This window comes from Blennius ocellaris (genome assembly GCF_963422515.1).
Source record: "Blennius ocellaris genome assembly, chromosome: 5".
NCBI classification, from domain to species: Eukaryota; Metazoa; Chordata; class Actinopteri; order Blenniiformes; family Blenniidae; genus Blennius; species Blennius ocellaris.
The window spans coordinates 21,473,501-21,493,966 of record NC_137654.1 but is presented as its reverse complement, the minus strand read 5'-3'; the positions used below and the strand labels follow the sequence as shown (position 1 = coordinate 21,493,966).

The window sequence follows — 20,466 nt, the reverse complement described above, 5'->3', positions numbered from 1 at the left end:
TTTTGAATAAACAATAAATAAATAAATACATAAATACATAAATACATAAATAAATAGAGCTGCACCTGATTGTTAGCACGTAGCAGAAGCCTGAATCAAAAGTCAGTAGCAACAGAAACAGAAAACTATTTGGCATTGGTGCAAAAGATGAGACTATTGTTTTGTTTTCTTTTAATGGGCCCAACCCTGCAGGTGTAAGACTGTATAACCAACACTGCTCTCAGTAGCACCACCTCCCATCCAAAGTACCCTCTAAATCTGGACAATTTATTCATTTTGTGCAATATAGATTATTTATAAAAATAATCAAATCATTATTATTATTTTAATTTCTTCTTCTACTGTTCGAACTGCTGCATTTTTGAGGGCATAAACATGCAAGCAGCCATGAACCGTTCAATGCCGCTTGCAGTTCAAATATTATTGGTCGTATTCTTTGCTGTTCTTTGATACTTGCAGTACCGCTGGTCTCCGGTAAGTGGCAGTCACGTCGCGCTGAGTGTTTTCCGCTGCCGGTGGAAAACAGGCTGAAGCTGCAGGAATCCTAGAAGAAGACGCAGGCGAGCATTTTGTTAGCAGGCCACATACCCGCTCAGCGTAGAAAAAACATCTTGCATAATTTCGAGGTTTCGTCTCATCGACGAAAAGAGAGGCGTCGAGGCGATTCCTTTTTGCAGCATATTTTCCATGATATTTTGACTTTGGCTGCACATTTGAGACGGTAACGTGAGTGTTTGCTAACGGGGCTAGCTCGCTGCCGCGGAAACGCAGCTAGCTGCCATGTTGCTCTCTTCAAGGAAAACGTTATCCCGACTTGTTTAAACTCTCCGAAGTAAAAAAGCTGAAAAAAAGACACTCGCATCTTCACTTTTGAACGTATAACCGCGTTTGATTGATCGTCCTTGTTCATTATTAGTTTTCAGCGGCAGTCTTTATAACGTGCTAACAGAAATGACGCTTATGTAGCATGTTAGCTTCCTTTCGTAATGAACGCGTTTTGTAGTTTAGCTGTAAATAAACAGACATCACTATTTTACTTAAGCTGTTGTGTTTGGATTGATTCGCGCTTCGTTTGTTTCTGCCACTGATCATTTATTGTCCGCTAAAACGTGACTGAGTATTCATCCAACTTCTTATTTCGAACTTTCGTCCTCACGGGTTTTGTAAAAAAAATTTTTTAAATACCTTGATAAAAATGTTTGTGTTTCCCCAGGTTAACTATGGCTGATGATTTTGACGTAGAGGCCATGCTGGAAGCCCCTTACAGAAAGGTGGGTTGTTAGGTTTTAGAAATGAGGCCTTGCTTTTCACTGTTATAATTTGCTCCTTATTTTGATCTGCTACTGTGACAAAAGTTGACTTGAATGTTGTGTGGTGTGATTGAGTATTTAAAACGCAGTACGGAATTATAAATAAATCCACATCTATCTCTCTTTATAGACTTCCCTAATGATATCTCACCTCTACTCCCATGAATTCATCTTTGATTCCACTGTGAACTGTGAAAAAAAGGAAGGTAGTTATTGCGCATATACTGATGTACTGTGGTTCACTTTAGGACTAAAAGAGATTCAACCTCTAGAAACATCCAGTCCCTATTCGGTTGCAACAAGGTGAATGACACAGGTTGATAAGCCCATCTTTATCTGTCCAGCTAAGGAGGCAGTATTTACATTTACAGTCTGCATGTTTTCATTGTTTTGTGTTTTATATTGATGAGATCATATACGTGCTCCATGCCGTGCATGTTTTCAACAAGTAGACCTTTCACTGACGCCATTTCCCCCCCCCCCCTTTTTGAAATGTATTCCTGAAAATTACTTGAACCCCAAATTTCACTGACTTACTATTTATTGTGAACCGTTCCTGGTTTTTAATTGCTAATGTTAAAATGTACTTCAATACAAAAGTGAATAGTTTCTTTCTCGTAAATATAAATACTGCCTCTTTGCTTGAGTCTACTGTAATGTGAATCAGCATTTTGATTTTATTTGCATGCTACACAACACCACATGTTATATAATTGGAACATATTCTTACATATAGTTAGTGTAACTGTATTTGAAAATGAATTGCTTTCAGAAGCTAATCATTCCTGCTTAAGTCAAAAGGTTTTTTAAGAGTAATACTTGATGCAGTCTAAGGATTATGGTAGTTTAATACGTGGATGAATTTAATTATTTTTTATTTATTTATTTTTTAATTCATTTTATTTTATTTTTGGGCGTCAATATTACTAAGAAGTGTGAATCCCTGTTTGCTTCAGGGCAAGATGTGTGACAGAGGTGGCATCGAGCTCTTACAGTCCAAGAACGAAAATGGGTGAAGATCACTGGACTGACACCAACCTCACAGGATCTCTTTTAGTGGCCGTGGGCCATACGTGGTCACATGATTAGGCACAGATAGTGGCATGGGTACGACCTAATAGGAGGGGAATGGTGGAGATGGATGACCTGTTCTCAGAGCTTCCTGAACTCAGCTAATGTGTTGGACAGCTTTCCCTTTAATTTGCTTTGTTGCATTAAGTACTGAGCAGCCTTGTAAAGAAATAAAGACTCAGGAGTGGGATGGGAAGCTATTGGGGTGGTGAAAGGACACTATCCAGACATGATCATAGAAAGTTTGTATTATTATTAATTAAATATATTCTGCATTTTCTCTTGTCCCTCCCCATCCCCTTTACCTTGACGACTTGAAATGTCTCATCTACGTCCTCATGATGTTCTTCTATCAACCTTGCTTAGGATGAGAACAAGTCCTCTCATGCAAACGGACACGATGACCACAGTAAGAAGTAAGTGTCGAATACCCCCCCCCCAGCATAGCTGCAAACATTCATGTGAAATCTGTTTAGATGTCTTAAAAATCTGTGCAGCGATAGCAGTCTTATAACATGTTTTCAGGAAAAGGCGGAGCCGGAGCCCTGGCTCAAAGAAGAGAAGAAGCAGAAGCAAAAGCAAGGATAGAAAGAAGGGTAAAAAGAGGAGTAAGAGCCGAGAAAGAAAGGGAAGCCGCAGCAGAGAGCGTCATCGTAGCCGCTCCCGGAGCAAGGACAGATCCGGACGATATAGAGCACGCAAGAGCCCCGTGTATGTGAAAATGCTCACTTCGCCTACCACTGCCTGGTGTAGCTGCTGTTCTTTAATTAAAATAAAAAATTGTAGCTAATTTCCAGCCTTTATAATATTTTAACATCTTTGAGTACCTAAAACACTGTTCTCATGTTGGTTGTGCATTTCAATGTTGCGTTTATTTGTAAACTGATTTTTTTTATTTATTATTATTTATTTAGTCGTAAACGGTCCAAAAGTCGGAGCCCCTTCAAGAAAGAAAAAAGTCCCATCAGGTGAGATGAACTGCAGCATTATGGATTTTGAGTGGGTGTGTATGATGTACGTCACTCGCAAACAGTATTGTTTCAACCTGTACTTTTTTTTTTTTTTTTTTGGTCTTTCTTTTCTGCTCCCAGACAACCAATTGACAATCTCACACCAGAAGAGCGGGACGCGCGCACCGTCTTCTGTATGCAACTGGCTGCAAGAATCCGAGCCCGTGACCTGGAGGATTTCTTCTCGGCTGTTGGAAAAGTCCGTTTTCCCAGTTCTTCTGAGTGATCCCGCTAAAGCGCGCGAAGGAATTGTCTCTGACGTTGTGCCCGTTGTGCTCCGTAGGTCAGAGACGTGAGAATGATCTCGGACAGAAACTCCCGCAGATCAAAAGGCATCGCGTACATCGAGTTTGTGGAGGCTTCGTCTGTACCGCTGGCCATTGGTCTGACTGGCCAGAGGCTGCTGGGAGTGCCCATTATCGTCCAGGCTTCTCAGGTTAGTGACCTGACTTTGTAACATCTTTGTCTAAATATAGTGTAACTGGATCATTTCTGCTGGTGCGACCAGGCGTATTAATAGCCAGCAGCCATACCTCAGCAGGAGAAGTCAGGAATGTCAGCTGATGTCAGGAAAATACCAGCTCGCTACAAGAATGCTAGACTTTTGCTTGTTTTTCATAGTAGGTGATCATGATTCTGACATGACTTCTCTGGATGACAGGCAGAGAAAAACCGAGCTGCAGCGGCCGCCAATAACCTTCAGAAGGGCAGTTCAGGTCCAATGCGGCTGTACGTGGGCTCACTGCACTTCAACATCACTGAGGAAATGCTTCGAGGGATCTTTGAGCCCTTTGGGAAGGTCGGGAAAGCGGTTCACTTACAATTGGCACTAATTTGTCTCAATGGACTTGACTTGAATTGTGTGTTCTGCTTTCAAAGATTGAAGGAATCCAGCTCATGATGGACAGCGAGACTGGACGATCCAAAGGATACGGCTTTATATCGGTACCCAAAGCTTTTGTGTTTAAAGGACCACACCTTTGCTTTCATTTGCCTATTTAGTTCTTGACATGTTTTTTTTTGTTTTCTTCCCCCACCTTTGCAGTTTGCAGATGCAGAATGTGCTAAAAAGGCATTGGAGCAGCTGAATGGTTTCGAGCTGGCTGGGCGGCCCATGAAGGTGGGTCACGTGACGGAGCGCTCCGACTCGTCCACAGCCAGCTCGTTCCTGGACAACGACGAGCTGGAGAGGACTGGCATCGACCTCGGTACCACAGGACGTCTGCAGCTCATGGCCCGACTAGCAGAAGGTTTGTTTTTGGAAGATTTGCTGCAGCCTGTAGGTTTTTATGTTTTTTGGGTTTTTTTTACTTTAAAGCACAACTGATCTTCATTCACATTCTCGGCTCTCCTCTTTCTCCTCAGGCACTGGTCTGAAGATTCCTCCCGCCGCTCAGCAGGCTCTGCAGATGACCGGGTCCATACCCTTTGGAAATATCGCCGCTCCACCTGGTGAGGAGCGCATTGACGAGAAAGTGTTTTGAGTTGTGGGGGGGGGGGGGGGGGGGGTCGGCAGGATTTAATAACGCATCCTCTTGATTTCAGCTGTCCCGACTCCAGCTCCGAACCAAGCTCTGAACCTCCCGTCACAGCCGCTGGCCACACACTGCCTTCAGCTGTCCAACCTGTTCAACCCACAAGCGTGAGTTTTTAACAAGCGATTCAAAACTTGGCTTTTGTCCGTAGACTGAGTTCCTCTACAGCAGCGGGTTTCCCTTCCAATTTATCTTGTGTGACGGCTGTTTCAGGTTTGATTTCTTAGAGATATTGAGCATCGGATGTTTACTGGCGATTTACTCATCTTCACAGAGAAAACGATCCCAGCTGGGCTGCAGAAATCCAAGATGACGTGATCGAAGAGTGCAACAAACACGGGGGAATCGTTCACATTTATGTGGACAAGAATTCCGCCCAAGTAAGTCGAGCGTCGCATGCCGAAACCGCCCAAAATGTGTGGACCTCCCCAGTCTTCTAATCTTCTGTCCTTTTTTCGCTGATGCAGGGAAACGTGTACGTGAAGTGTCCCTCAATACCAGCTGCAATGGCGGCAGTAAACGCACTCCATGGACGCTGGTTTGCAGGTAAAGCGAAGCCCTGCTTCTACAGTCAGAAAATAATTGTGGCTGTTTGAGTCGTCGTTTAACGCGTCTCCTTTTCCAGGCAAAATCATCACGGCTGCCTACGTTCCCTTACCAACCTATCACAACCTCTTCCCCGACTCAGTGACAGCGAAGCAGCTTCTAATGCCGGCTCGTCGATAGTGAGATACGCTTCAGAACGTCAGTGTATATACCATTTGTTTGCAAATATGAAAATGTCATTGAAACAGACGCATTGAAAATAGCTGGCTGTGTGTAACAACAGTGGCCTCAAGTTCACGTTCACCATTGAAATTTAGTTTTTTTTTGTTTTTTTTCTAGTTACTTTTCAATTTTTTGTGATATTTGTGTTGTGAACTACCACTGAGAAGTAATCTGCAGGTATCTATTGGTCTGTATGTTTTTCACTATTCCTGTCCTGCTTGTTTAAAATCAGCAGTTTTAGAGTTACAAAACGTGTTGGGTGGAAAAGGCCTGACATGCCAAAAAGTATATCAATGTTAACAATAATCCTTTGTAACTTTCTACAGCCATAATTTCATTTTTGTATGAAGGCTCCCAATAAACCTGGAAAATTTGACAGTTTTCTTTTTGTTCCCATTTTGGGGAGATTGTCTCGGCCGGGTCCAATTTCAAATTGTGATTAAAGTCTTAATTACAGCATTGGACATCACATTTGTGTTGCTCATCACTTCTTGGCTGAAAATATCCTCACTCATGATCAAATTAGTGCTGACATGGTTCACGGAGTGGGAATAACGTGAAAGAATCTTTCCAACATGTCTCATTAGAAACGCAGCCAGTACTGGGCTCTTCTGAACAATGCCTCAAATTAATTTCAATGAAAATGTAAAAACATTGTCTGAGGTTGAAGAGCATAAATATTCAATTCAGCTGAAGAAGCCAATCACACAGAATTGGTTTGTTTGCATTGACTTGTGGAAAGTCAGGCCTGATTGAAGTAGCCACTTTTGGAAGTATTTTTTGTACCAACTGAATTAGAATTAAGAGGTAAATAAGGTTTCAAATTCATGTAGGCTGTATACAAGGTATTTGACGCTGAAGTAGGGCGTCATGTTTGAGTCATTAAAAAATCCAACACATTCTGAATTGCCAGACGGTGATTCAGTATTTCATTTCAGAAAAGTGAATTGAAGAGTAGGTTCCTCTCATACGTCCAGTCTGTTCTCAGCTCTGACAAATCACATTTAAAAGACTAAAATTGCCAAAACTATGAAAGTCAGGCTGTGCCGAGGTGATCCTTCTGCACACAGGCATTACACTGCTCCTTTAAAGAGTGAAAAAACATTTCAACAAATGACAAGGCAGTTATGATGCATATACTGGAAACTTTATCTTCGAACAAAGGTATCACAACAACAAAACGGCTTCATTTTCAAAAATCTTCAATTTACAAAGAACTTTTTTTTTGTTTTTAACTTTTACACTTTTTGTGATTTTTTTTTTTCCTCCTCCAGAAAGTCACCGACATCTGCAAAAACAAAACATTTAGTTTAAGTTTGGTGACGTTTCATTTTACTCTAGAAATCGTTAGTCGCTTGTAAACCTACAAGACTAAACCAGCTTCTGAAAGGCAACAACCTCTTCCAAACATACAAAATAATGAATTCACTAATAAATTCATGGAAGTAATGAAAAATAATTCATTTCACTCCATGGCTTATCTTCCTACATTTCTACCATTTAACATCAGACTACATTTCCAAACAAGAAGCAACTTGTGAAAGTTATGTTGAACCCTGACAGAGCAGTAAGGCTCCACCATATGTTCTAGTGGAAGATGAGACGGTGCTGCAGACCTGAAAGGGCCTTTACTTGTTTGAGGAACCGTCTTTGGCCTGATGAGCCTGCAGGACAGCAATTGCCTCGTCCACCTGAGCAAAAGACAGGAAATGATTCATAATGCCACCATTCTGGTTGTTAATGAACGTATCCTGCAGCGGGTAAAAACAGTTGTGGTGCCTTCAGGTGCAGAGCTTCAGGAGACTCCAGCATGTGCAGCAGCTCAGAGTTGTCGATTTCCAGCAGCATGCCAGTGATTTTCCCCGCCAGGATGGGGTGGATGCTGTGGATCATTGGGTAGAGTCGTTCCCCTGCGTGCCACCAGAGAGGACGAGGAGTGTCAGCGACAATAAAACAGTCAACACAGATAGAGAGAGAGAGAAAGGATACACACCAAGGATCTGTTTCTGATCCATGAGTGGAGCTGCAGCCAGCACCGAGGCGGTGAGCGCTTCTGGAGCACGTGCCGGTGGCTCCATCACAGGGAGAGGAACCATCTGAAAGAATCCACAACACCTTCATACAAACTACACGCAGAAAGTTACACGTTTAGTCTAATGTCTGAAGCGTCAGTTTTACAAGGTTTCTCTTCCAGAACTACCTGATGAGGAAGAGGAGGCGGTAAAGCCACCACCTGCTGAGGGTTCCTCACTGCAGTCGAGTATTTGTACTGGCCGCTCCTCGGCACGTCGGCACGCCGGCCTACAGTCTGAGTCCCGATGTTATCTATGGAAGGACACGACATGTCTCACACGTTTGAGGAGGACGGACGGGTCTCTTTGCTCCAACGCACACAATGATGAGCTGGTAAAAAGAATCTCCTCAGAGCTTCATGAGGATGTCACATGTGAGCGTGTTGAAGCAGGGTGATGCAGGATGGGGCCTGTATGTTTCTCACAGTTCAGGTTCATACTTGTCTTCTGAGTGGAGGCTATGATGCGTGGCGCCTGGGTCGAAGCCTGCCGCACTGTCGTGATGGATCCACGTCGGATAATAGAACCAGGAGGATACTGGGCAGGGTAAGGGCCTGGAAACAAATCACATCGAGTGGACGCACGTGTGTGTGTGTGTGTGTGTGTTTACTTTGTCATGTGTGGCAGCAGTGAGTCTCACCCTGGGGTCTCTGTGGCTGTCCGGACCAGCGGGGCACCGGTCTCATGCTGCTCACAGCATTGTGGTTAAAGTAGGAGCGGCTCGTCGGCTGCAGGAGGACGAGGAGAGGAAACCGCATGACCGCAAACTACCAGGACGTATTTAACACAAACTCTAGCAGGACTGCAAACAGATCATAAAACAGTCGATGGAAGAAGACAAAAACGATCACAATTTGATGTAGCCTCTGTTCATTAATCAGCACGACTCCAGTGTGTGTCTGCCTGTGGTTACATTGACAGACCGAAGAATCCGAAGTAGAGTTCTCCAAGACAATTTTAGTGCAAGTTCCTTCGAAAAGTGAGAAACTGATGCCATTTAAGGAAAAAGGCAATCCGATTATACACTTTGCATCAAATGGTCAGATAAACTTGGAGCTTTCCACCACACAAACCACCTTAAAAACTTTGCCCAATACGGTCATTTTCAAAAACATTGAAGAACAGAGACCTGTGGAACTGTCATGTAGTAACCGGACTGGCATGAATCGATGACGGGGTTGGCCATGGTCCTCAAGGAGGTCAGCCTCTGCAGGTACTTGTTGGTGAGAATAGCTTTGCGCTCCTCTCTACGCTGAGCCAGCGCCACGTACAGCGGCTTGGTGGCAACGATCCTCCCGTTCATCTCGGTCACGGCTTTGGTGGCTTCTTCGGGTGAAGAGAAGCAGACGAAGCCAAAACCTTTGCTCTTGCAGCCGTCGGTCATCACCTGCCGGAACCACGAGACCATAATCACGGACACAGGAAACACGAGTCGAACGGAACCAAACTACAGAGTGCTGGAGCTCCACTGGTCGCATGTCTGACGTCTGCATGTTGTCTCTGTTGGCTTTTCTACGATGCTCATCAGCTTCACTTGAGTGACATCAACTTCACAGAAGAGCAGCGACAAATAACAGAGCGATAGAACCAGCAGCGGCAATGTAACATTTACGGATGCAAACCGCTGTTGTAGCCAAAAGAAGAAGAAGCAGCTTCACTTGAGTGTTAGCTGGATGGGCTCGCACGCCTGTGAGGCCGACTTCATTCAAGTGGGTAAAAGAAACATCCTCACACTAAAAAGTATCACGTTACCTTGGCACTAGTGATGGTCCCATAAGGCGCAAACTCCTTCCGGAGTCGGTCATCATCTAGGGTGTCATCCAAGTTCTTCACATACAGATTCACTCCCTGTAAACAGTGAAGAGCTCATACTTTCTAAACACAGCTTTGGTTGATGTAAGCTCCTCTACATAAGCACTCAAAATAGAAAGTTTCTCCATTCATAGTGAAGTGAAAGTCATTAAACAACTGCAGGGAGTGGAAAAATCAAAGTTTCCAAGCTTAACATTTTCATATGGCACCACCATCAGTTATAGCTTTGAAGCTGAGGTGTTTAACTGCAATGAAGCTGTAGTAGAACAACTAAACATTGTGAACTCATGTGAACTCTTCCACTGTAAAAACCACTGAGTCTTATACTTTCAAAATGTCAAACACTGACTGAAAACGTCCCAAAGCACCTGGTAGCGCTGGATCCGGTCCTGCTTCATCTGATCAAACTGGCGCTTCAGCTCTCCCTGACGCTCCAGTCGCTTCTGAGCGCGGCCCACATAGAGGACTTTCCCGCTGATCTCTTTTCCATTCATTTCATCCACTGCCTGGGAAAACCAATGGAAGCATCAACGTGTTACCCTCAAGGAGGAAACTCACGACACTCCGTTCAGGTTCATCTCAGCGACAGCACATAAATCCCTTAATCTAAGTATAGGTGGCACCGGGGTGGGGGGGGGGGGTGGTCGAGGGTGCTATAGCTCACCCTGGGATAGTTATATCACTCCCAAGAAACATATATTCATTTTTTTTTAAGTGGTTTATTTAGATTTGTTTATGTGTGACTATTGTAGCAACCACCGTGGTCTGAGGGGCGCAAGGGATTGTGGGATATGCTTCCCGGGACCGTGTTGTTATGGCTACGTGTTGTAGTTCCGCCTTTTGCAACTTTAAAGTAGCCTAATAAAATCCATACAGCCACGGTGACGTGGTGGCCGTTTCCTCCATTATCCACTTGAATGTCCAGGCTGCTAAACTAAAACATACAAACTTCAATCTTAAAATCCACAAAGAACTGCTTCAAGACTCAATCCGAGTGGACTCAAGGAAGCAAACCTTCTGAGCGTCTTCGTGGTGAGCGTAGTTGACGAAGCCGAAACCTCGTGAGTGACCCCTCTCGTCCTTCATCACACGCACACTGAGAGTCTTTCCTGAAACACACGCACATCAGAAAACTGTCATGGTCGTAGAATATTGAAGGTACAGACACTTACCAAACCCTGTGAAGAGCTCTTTGAGTTTGTCGTCCGAGTAATCTTCACCAAAGTTCTTGATGTAGATGTTGGTGAACTTCATAGCCTTGGAGCCAAACTCCACCTCCCTCTCCTTACGGGACTTGAAGTGGCCGACAAACCTGCCGACAGGCCCGAGCCCGTTCACCAGATAAATGCCAAATAAGGCAAACACAAGAGGAAGATAGTGACAATTCATGATTTGGAAAGTCAAACGGAAGTTATCAAACTAAATATTGTTTGGAGAAGATCACAACACTTAGTCTGTGTTAGACAGTCTCAACTCTGCCTTCTCACAGGCATTTGTGTTTTTATTCAACCAGAAAAACCGATTACTCTTGTATAGAAATTATGAATACACTGGAATCTACATTATAATCCACTGCAAGGATACCCAGTAACTAGCTGTATTTCTTAATATAGTTTAATGATGTGAAGACAATATTTTGTTCACTATCAAAACCAACGAAAAACCAAACTACGACTAATCAAATAGCCAAGCTAAATAACAGTCATGAGTCAAGACTACTTTTATCAACACTTACCTGGATAAGTCAGAGATACTACAACCACCGGGAAAACATGTTTAAGTTGTGTAAACCTGAAGGTTTCAGGAAGCCAATGGAACACATTGAGCCCGAAAAACTAACAAGTCCATGGCACAAAGTGTCTCTCACTTCAGCACGGTACCAAATCTAATATACAGTTGATGGATGTTTTGATCGTCTCCCTTAAGCCAATGGTTTGTATTCCTCCTCCCTTCTAAAACTGTGCCAACGCCTAGAACGAGTTATTGGATCTTTGTCCTCTCCGATTACAGCTAAACTTCTGATTATGTGGTGAAAAGTGATCACCATCCTTGTCTTAAAACTCATCCTGCAGTTCATAGCATTTGTGGAAGATCTGTTTGCACAGTGAAGGTGGAAGATTGACTGACCGTGATTACAACCTGCTAGTTTGAGTGTGTGGAGCAGCTCAAAGTGGTTTTTTCGGTTATTCGAGACCAGATCGAAACATTGACTCCAGGACCACACAGGTTAGTTTTTTTATTTTTTGTTTTTAACTACCATTCCCCAATATCCATAACACAACATGAAACAAATCTGTGAATTTGTTTACACGGACTTAAGAAACGAGTTAACCCTAAACTTTGCGCCCCCTGTTGAACACAACAACCTAGACCTAGACATAAACTTGCCCTCAGAATTAAAAGACGCAGACTGACACAGAGCCTGCAAACACACTGACCTATACAAGGAGAAATCACAGTTCTCTCCGAGGACCATGGCCTTTGACTTGTCATTGTCTTTTTCCATCTTTCTACCTGTCTCTCGACTGAGCAAATAAAGCAAGCAAATGAATTAATTAATTAGAAAAAAAAACAAACATGAAAAGGTCATTGGCAAATATCAGTCTTCAGCAGCTTAATGCAGCATCTTCTCCATTAAACACAATCAAAGGCAGTCTGCTCTGCACTACTGCATACTTCAACTTACTTCTCAGACTCATATTTCTCATTTTGAAGTATATATGTGGTCAAATCAAAAAGGATTCGTTTACTCACACTTTCCTGTCATTTAACAGCATCCCATTCATGGTCTCAATGGCCCGATTTGCAGCCTCGTGTGTTTCAAAGTGAACAAAGCCGTAGCCTTTGGATCCTTTGTCATCACAGACAACCTGCGAACAACAGACGGACTCTTGACAGTTTATGAACCATGTGTCGTGTTCTCAAATAGTCATGACTTAAATATACAGGGAACTTACTTTGCAGGACAAAATATTGCCAAAGGCTGAGAAGGTATCATACAGTGCCTTGTTGTCAATGGACTCGTCCATGTTCTTGATGAAGATGTTTCCCACGCCAGACTTCCTGAGTCCCGGGTCACGCTGAGACCACATTATCCGGATCGGTCGACCCTTGATAAGGTCGTAGTTCATAGTATCCAGGGCACACTCAGCTGAAACATTGTTTTGGAGGAGAAACTGAAATTCGTCACTGCATAAAAAATTAAAAGTTCATCGTATGCATGTCAATATTTATAACCACAACATACTGTATCAATATCAAGCATTGAAGAAAAGAAAAATTTGAGAAAGACTGCAAGTTGTCAACTATAATTCGTAACCTCACACAACAGAAGATCATTAAATGACTCAATAATTCATCTGCACCATGACACCAGGTCTTTGGTCTCAAAACATTTCTACATACCATCTGGTGTCCACTTTCCTATTTTCAAAGATGAGTCCAAAGAAATGTCTCTGTATGACAACAACAGCTTTTTCTTCCAATATATCTGGATCATATGTCAAACTCGCCACAAATTAAATAAAGGTTTTCTGATTAAGTAGATATCTTTATTTTGCCATTATTAAGCATTCCCTGATAAATAAGGTTCAAAACCTAACCATAATCCATGTGATTTAAATCATTTTAGATCAATTACTAAAATTCTCTTTTCAGTTACAAGTTTTTAAAAAATGGTTTCAACTTAGCTCATAGCTTTTATGGTTCAAAATAATATTACTTGATCTGCTGACTGAGATCACGAGCACAGGATTTGATATTTTTTCCCCCAAAGGCTGGGTTGGCATTAAGGACACTACACTTTGTTGGTTCTCTTTTTTTTTTTTTTTTTTTTTTAAGAGCCAGTATTCCACAATCTTGTACCACAAGGTTCAGTTTTGGGGCATTTTTAATTTTCAATCCTGAGAAAATAAACTTAAATAATCCTAGATTGGGTGGAAATCACTACTGTGGACAGACTTTTATAGACTGGCACTTATATGATGCGCTGTTATTGTAATGTTTTGTCCAATTTAATTTATCCGGCTTCAACTTGTACTTTTGCACTGTACTGTTGAGATCATTACTGTACCCCATCTCATGTGCTGTGATGAGGTAGTTTATTTTTTTTGTTTGTTTTAAAGAGGTGCGATATAAGTAACGATCCTCCATTATTCAGAATCCTAACTGAAGGGGATACTGTACCATCCGCTGGCTGCTGGAAGTTGATGTAGGCATATCCCAGAGACCTGCGGGTGATGATGTCGCGACACACTCGGATGGACATGATGGGTCCAGCAGGAGAGAACTTCTGGTAAAGCATGGCCTCCGTAACATCAGGGTGCAGGTCCCCGACGTACAGGGAGGCGAGGGGATACGTTGGTCCACTGCTGTTCATCTTGGGTTTCGGCAACTTCAAGGAAAACAATCATCACTCTAGTTGTTTGTTGTTGCATTTGATTCCAGTTGACTATGTGAGACACACACACACACACACACACACACACACACACACACACACACACACACACACACACACACACACACACACACACACACACACACACACACACACACACACACACACACACACACACACACACACACACACACACTTCAGGTTGTTGATGTGTGATCAGTTGCCTTCAAAAGCCATGTTTTGGAGGAAAGTGTAAATACCTGAAGAAAACCCACATATGCACAGGAACAACATGCAAACTGTACAATAGAAAAGCGAGAAAATGCAGACTCATGTCATCACCTGCTGAATCAGACATGGACATTTAAAGAAAAAAACAAATAAGCTCTGACTACGGAAAAGCATTAGGGCCAGTCGTTAGAAGAAGAAAAAAATGGGAGTTAGATGCACTTGACGTTAGAATTGACGTAAAATTGTCCTGGCCGTTGGGGTGCTTTAATGTTAATTGCGGTGGGTATTTAAGTGTGTGAGTTTATTAAACAAAGTCAAATGTTTGTACATAAAAGAAAACTCTCTCGTGAAAGATGTGCAGCTTCACGTCGTTAAAACTCAAACTTTATATAGCGAACTAGCTGAGGAGAGCACAATTTATAGGAAATGGCAGGAGGGTTTGGAGTCGGTTAAAAACAGGCTGGTGACTGCTGTAAATTTAAGGTATTTTCCAGGTTTAAGTGATTTATCTTACCTGGAAGGATGAAGCTCTCACTCGTCCTGACTGACTGACTGAGCACGTTTTTTTTTCCCCCCACACCGCAGTGGTTCTTTTAATTGGAGCTGCGGAACACCTGCAGCTCCTCCGCGCGGCGCTCATTAAGGCGGTGGCACCTCCGCGGAAAGAAGTAGTCCCGTGACAACCCGGAACGAGAAGTGATGCTGCGAAAAACTTAATCTCAATTAATTAAAAAAAACCAAACAAACAAAAAAAAAAATTTGCCCCCACATGTATGCGACTTTATGACAAACTTTTTAAATGCAGTTTCTATCTAAAATACTGAACAGAAATGAAGACGGTTTTCCTGTTATCTTAAACGAAACTTTATTTCACTGAATGGTCTTTGACACTTTTCCTATTTCTTACATGTAGAGTGAAACTAGAATGGTTTTAAGATACATAAACACAAAGCTAGAATTACACCAACCATTGTTTATCTCCATTTCGTCACTGCTTTTTATAGCTATTCTAAATTTTTCACAACCACGTGTGTGCACTGGGTAATAGACTGTTACAGAAGCAAATTTTAGCCATAAGACTTGTCAGTAAAAACAAAGCAAGTAGATACCTGATATACAGACAGGCTTCGTTCCACATTCACTAACTGCATTTTCATCAAGCATAATAATAAACTGACATGGATTTTTTTTTTTTTCTTTTCAAACAGAAGATTATTTCAATTCATTGGAGCATCGTCAGAGTAAACAGACCGTCAGCTATAATGTGGAATGGTGTCTTCAACTACAATAATGTGGAATGTAGTGGTGATAGTATGGTATTGTGACACTGAGCTTCTTTCCAAAGTGATGAAATGGGCTTCTCCGAATTGCACCTACAGAGACAAGAGGCGATCATTCACAGCGGAGTGATGCACCTGGATGAAAACCTGGACTTCTGCGCGGTCTAACTCGAACCTCTTAACAGATCTGAAAAAGGCGAGCAGACGCTGCCACCGCAAATGAAACTAGGAGGCTGTGAGAGAAAGCCAGGCACAAAAACTGTTTTGTTGGAGAAAACAACCGCTTTAAGAGGAATATTTTGCAAGCAGGGTTGATACAGTGTGGTAAGACATTTTCAATTAACATCAATAAAAGGTTACTTTAGGTTTTACATACAGATGATAGTCAATCTTGCAAAATACATGGAACCACATTTACGCACATACAATTTTCATTGTACTGAGATCAAGCAGCACCTGAACAGTGAGTAAAACTACCAATGACAATCCATACTTAGTTCAAAATAAACAAAAAGGAGCACTGCCTTTCCAAAAGCCTAATAATGTGGAATGTCTTATGTCCGAACAAATCTATCATGACAATTGAAGGGGTCCCTTGGATCTTTAAAACGGTGAATTTGTGAACATGTTGGAGGAGAATTACACCAAGATGTCAGTGTCACAATACAGCCTGCCTCCTTTCTGTATGAGCCCACAGCAGAATTGCAGTTAGTTGAATACAGGATTGTACATGTCTGGAACTTCAAACATAAAACTGTTTTTTTTTTCTTTTTCTTTTGGGGGGGGGGGGGTTGTGAAGCAAATGGAACGCCTACCATCACAGTGTTTGGTGGAAATCAACTGCCAGTATAATTACCATACAATAAAACCTGTAAATATCATGAGGAATCACAAAAAAAAAAAAAAAAATGAAGGAGAAAAAAAAAGAAAGAAAGAAAAGTAAAAAAAAAAAAATGGGGATTAAAAATGCACAACAAACTAGCTGGGACAAAGGAATTTGGAAGGACGATTAGAATTCACAACACCCCCCCCCCCCCCCTCCCCTACCCGAGACCATACGCACCATCTCTCGCATCCATTCACACAAACGCTCGCTCACTACATACAGACCTAAAAACAAAGCCGACAAAAACAACAGCAACATGGACTCACTAATCAATACAACATGTTTCCACAAAGTGACTGAATCTGCTAACAACTGAAAATGACCCTGTCGCCTCACAGCGAACTGAGAGGGGTAAACTAGTTGGTCAGGAGCAATTCAGGCTGCTTGTCATACAGAAGAGGGAGGGGCTGATGGAGTGGAGGGGGATGTATATAAGCTGTCTGTGTTTAAGATAAGAGTGTAGGTGGATTAACAGTGCAATTTCATTAGTTTTCCCCGTCTCCGGTTTCTCCCTCATCTGCCTGGTTTTCTGATGTCCACAGCTGGAAAGAGAGGGAGAAGAAGCAGCGTTAGGAGTTGTGGTGCGCGGCACATGAGCATCGGTCAGAGAGAGGACAGCGTGCAGCTCTGCACTCACAGTCAGGTTGTCCCTTAGTAGTTGCATGATCAGGGTGCTGTCTTTGTAGGAATCCTCGTTCAAAGTGTCAAGTTCAGCGATGGCTTCATCAAACGCCTAAGACACACAAAGCTTGGTGAGACTCACTTCGCTCTCTATGAAGACAGACTTATCTTGTCATCCCAAAAACTGAAATATGTCAAAGCCCGAGTACATACTGTTTTAGCCAGGCTGCAGGCCCTGTCCGGGTTGTTGAGGATTTCATAATAGAAGACTGAGAAGTTCAGGGCAAGGCCGAGCCTGATGGGGTGTGTTGGCTGCATCTCCCCCTTGCTAATGTCAAAAGCTTGCTGGTACGCCTGCTGGGAGCTTTCCACCGTCGCTGTAGACAAGGGAAAAAAATAAAAAATAAATAAATCCTGGTTTACATTACTTTAAAAAACATTGTCAACTTTCAGCCACTGGGGGGCAGCAAAAACAAACTCCCAAAAAACACATAATGGAAGATGAGCCTAAAAATGTAAATTACAGGTAGCTGCCAACAGATGAGGCACACATTCAGTCATGTTTCTGTGGCCTGACAAACAAGTCCAGGAGCTGTTTATCTGTACTCAGCCTCGTTTGTTTTAGGGAAGTCTGAACACTGATGCTCATACTTGTTTATCAAAAAGTGGCTGGAAAACTAGTGATGAAAGAAAAAGAAGCAAAGTACTCCCTGAATAAAAATCGCCAGCTTTCGATACACTTGATGGTTTTTATAGACGTTTTTGAAATGCAGTGGCAGCGCAAACATGATCTCTATTCTTACTTACCCTTCTTGGTATCCCCAGATGCAACCTCAGACAGGTATCTATAATAGTCGCCCTTCATTTTCAGATAGAACACCTTGCTCTCAGCAGCAGACGCATTGGCAATGAGAAAGTTGTCCAGGAGCCCCTGAAACGAAGCAGTAGAATTTCACTCGAGCATCAACACTGCAAAAACTTGGGTTAACTATTACTTTTCTTTTTTAGAAAAACCCTTACGAGCACATCATGGCAGATTTCCTGCAGCTCAGATTCTATCTTCTCCCGATATTCACGTGCCATCTGCTGCTTTTTGTCATTGCCCTCGGTCTTCTGCTCAATGCTGGAGATGACACGCCAGGATGAGCGGCGCGCTCCGACCACATTCTTGTAGGCGACCGAGAGGAGGTTGCGCTCCTCGTTCGACAGCTCTGACCCTTGCTCCGTCACGGACTTCATGGCTGCAGCCATGTCGTCGTAGCGTTCAGCCTGCTCAGCAAGCTTGGCCTTCTGTACCAGGTCGTTCTTATCCATTTTCTAGGCTGCAGACACAGAGGAAACAGCACAATACTTGGGTTAGAAAAGTTCATCAATAAAAAAAAAAAAAAAAAGCGGGATCACGGGAAACACAGAAAAGTACCAGTTGTAAGGGTCAACTCTGATATCGCTTCCGATTTGATTGGGGTTTTTTTAGTATTTGTACATAAATTCCCAACATTATACACAATAACTCGGTTAGCTGCAACTTATTGTGTCACACTCTTAATTATGCATTTGATGAACTGTAGTGTCATATCATGTTTTTAAGTATAGTTTTCAACCCTAGAAAATACCTTGGAGCTACTACTTTAATACTGTTGGCTGATAAGAAAAAAGGAGTGCAAGAGAGCAGTGAGATATATTTTGTCAATAAAATTGGATTTTGGACCTAAATGTGCACAATAACATCATCAAGGAAATAGAATGACCTTATTTAATTAATAAATGTCCAGTTGATCAATTCCTGCTGGTTTTACAGGACCTTAATGAGAGGTTAGTAAAAAATAAAGGTCTGCCAACAGCAGCATGTCCATTATGAGCAGGATATTTAAATCACTGCATCCTCTTCTCGGGTATTTCTGAGAACCCTGAATCCAGATGATCTTGTTTCTGAATTGCTTTGTCGAGTAAAGCCAGTGGACTGGATGGGAGGTGAGCTGAAGCTTTGAATTGGGCCCTGGACAACTGGGTCACACATACATACATACATACACACACACTACAGCTACGGTTAGCTACAAGCTAGTTCAGAACGGTGTCCATCCCTCGACTCGCCCATACGACCGCAGCCTCATTTCCCCTCAAAATGACCGAATCCGGGTCCCTGGAAGTGTTATCAACCACCCCCCAGGGCGGCATGTGGGCTATAACGGCCGCTTTCCTGGCTCGTGTGTCGGTGTTTCCCCCCGCTCGGAGCCTTTCCCGGGTCAGGCTTTAATACCCTCCCCTAATGGAGCTAGCGAGGCTAGCAGGCGGATACATTTTTTTTTTTTTTTTTTTATAATCAATGTTGAAATCTCAACATTAATCACTGCAACACGCGGTGGTCGTTTTCTTTAGCGTTTATTTTTTACAAGTGTGCTTCGATTGGGAAGGTTTGAAGGGAGTTTATTTGTCGGGGCTTCCATCCGCTAGCTGGCTGCCGTCGTCTGATTTACACCGCCGATGTATAACGGTAACCGCTAGGCCAACAAGAGCGACAGCCACCTCCTATTTAACTCGCTAAAAAAAAAAACACACACACACGACACGGCTACGGTGTTGAGGAATAATACGTGATATTTTTGTAATCGCTATTAATCAAAGCGTACAGTTGAGGCGATTCCGTTGGGTAATTCGATTGATTTTGTGCAGCGGCAGCACGGCCCGCCCAGCCTGCCGGAGCCTCTCAGAACAAAGTGTCATGGAATCCGACCGTTAGCCGATAATGCTAACGGAGCCTTTCAAACCGCTATGATGGCTTCTTAACGGGATTCAACCGGACGCGGTGATAACAGCCCCACTCGCGCCGAGCCGCGAACGAAAACCGGTGATCATCGAGCGATATTCGTGCACGCGAGGCTACGACACTTACAATATCGGTGACTTTTAATCCTGCTTTTTTTCTTTTTTTTTCCTGTGTGTGGACGATCGAGCCTCCGTCCTCCGTCTCTCGTATCGTTCAGGGCAGTACCACTTCCGCTCCCCGGGCACTGGTTTCCTCTGCTCCCCGCACATCTGCCTTACGTAATGCCACTCACGCTTTCATTAGCCGAGGCTACCGCTCCGCATTATTATCATATAATGTGGATTTAAGAAAAAATAAATAAAACAAAACGTCTCCGATCATTGTTCGGATGAAGGCGATTACGTGTTATATTGTCTCATTTAAACGGGTGAATGAAAGGACAGGATTACTGGTCCCCATGTTCTCATGTGTCCTTCATACAGATATAATACTGTCTAAACCTTTATTAGAACCTGCACCTTGCTCCAGCAATAAAGCTGCCTCCTCTCTTTAACACACATTACGTAACAAGATGGGATCTACTGTGATTAGCAGAGTCATGCTTGTTATAATCAAGCTTGAAGCTGTAATTATATGTGCTTTATAGCGGCTCAGGCTGTGACTCTTGCAAGGCAAGGGCAGGCGTGAAGGTCAGGGGTGTGCTG

At 42.9% G+C, this 20,466-nt stretch overlaps 3 protein-coding genes across 6 annotated transcripts; 1 reads left to right on the top strand and 2 right to left on the bottom strand.

Annotated features, from left to right (window-relative positions):
- Positions 1 to 561: 561 nt before the first annotated feature.
- Positions 562 to 6,156, top strand: rbm39b (RNA binding motif protein 39b). Of its 2 annotated transcripts, XM_080496589.1 has the most exons (16): positions 562 to 1,271; positions 1,441 to 1,613; positions 2,267 to 2,318; positions 2,748 to 2,797; positions 2,907 to 3,092; positions 3,296 to 3,349; positions 3,473 to 3,590; positions 3,675 to 3,827; positions 4,053 to 4,190; positions 4,271 to 4,336; positions 4,437 to 4,641; positions 4,757 to 4,843; positions 4,937 to 5,033; positions 5,201 to 5,306; positions 5,394 to 5,472; positions 5,552 to 6,156. In XM_080496589.1, exons 1-16 carry the CDS (start codon positions 1,221 to 1,223, stop codon positions 5,650 to 5,652), a joined length of 1,716 nt encoding a protein of 571 aa, XP_080352715.1. In that variant the 5' UTR covers positions 562 to 1,220; the 3' UTR covers positions 5,653 to 6,156. The 2 variants fall into 2 exon arrangements, with proteins under 2 accessions (XP_080352715.1, XP_080352714.1); XM_080496588.1 differs by lacking the exons at positions 1,441 to 1,613; positions 2,267 to 2,318.
- Positions 6,157 to 7,322: 1,166 nt separating this feature from the next.
- LOC308130883 (embryonic polyadenylate-binding protein-like) lies at positions 7,323 to 13,956 on the bottom strand (the record flags this gene model as incomplete). 3 transcript variants are annotated; one of them, XM_080497388.1, is made up of 14 exons in its annotated part: positions 7,323 to 7,385; positions 7,474 to 7,604; positions 7,688 to 7,790; positions 7,895 to 8,019; positions 8,207 to 8,320; positions 8,407 to 8,512; positions 8,896 to 9,153; positions 9,519 to 9,614; positions 9,947 to 10,084; positions 10,593 to 10,687; positions 10,751 to 10,890; positions 12,333 to 12,448; positions 12,536 to 12,729; positions 13,764 to 13,956. In XM_080497388.1, 14 exons carry the CDS (start codon positions 13,954 to 13,956, stop codon positions 7,323 to 7,325), a joined length of 1,872 nt encoding a protein of 623 aa, XP_080353514.1. The 3 variants fall into 3 exon arrangements, with proteins under 3 accessions (XP_080353514.1, XP_080353516.1, XP_080353515.1); XM_080497390.1 differs by having other exon boundaries at positions 8,192 to 8,320; positions 8,407 to 8,494; XM_080497389.1 differs by having other exon boundaries at positions 8,407 to 8,494.
- Positions 13,957 to 15,048: 1,092 nt separating this feature from the next.
- On the bottom strand, positions 15,049 to 20,000 carry LOC308130337 (14-3-3 protein beta/alpha-1-like). Its single transcript, XM_080496648.1, has 6 exons — positions 19,889 to 20,000; positions 18,016 to 18,317; positions 17,803 to 17,926; positions 17,209 to 17,372; positions 17,012 to 17,107; positions 15,049 to 16,916 (listed from the first exon to the last, which is right to left on the bottom strand). Exons 2-6 carry the CDS (start codon positions 18,307 to 18,309, stop codon positions 16,860 to 16,862), a joined length of 735 nt encoding a protein of 244 aa, XP_080352774.1. The 5' UTR covers positions 18,310 to 18,317; positions 19,889 to 20,000; the 3' UTR covers positions 15,049 to 16,859.
- Positions 20,001 to 20,466: the final 466 nt, after the last annotated feature.

Bases quoted from the DNA above. Each gene is read 5' to 3' on its own strand.
- rbm39b (XM_080496589.1), top strand. From the start codon at position 1,221: ATGGCTGATGATTTTGACGTAGAGGCCATGCTGGAAGCCCCTTACAGA. The intron at 1,614-2,266 runs GTGAATGACACA...TGTTTGCTTCAG, and splicing joins CCCTATTCGGTTGCAACAAG to GGCAAGATGTGTGACAGAGG. The intron at 4,642-4,756 runs GTTTGTTTTTGG...CTTTCTCCTCAG, and splicing joins CATGGCCCGACTAGCAGAAG to GCACTGGTCTGAAGATTCCT.
- LOC308130337 (XM_080496648.1), bottom strand. From the start codon at position 18,309: ATGGATAAGAACGACCTGGTACAGAAGGCCAAGCTTGCTGAGCAGGCT. The intron at 17,373-17,802 runs GTAAGTAAGAAT...CCTTGTCTACAG, and splicing joins ATCTGGGGATACCAAGAAGG to CGACGGTGGAAAGCTCCCAG. The intron at 16,917-17,011 runs GTGAGTGCAGAG...CTCTCTTTCCAG, and splicing joins TACTAAGGGACAACCTGACT to CTGTGGACATCAGAAAACCA.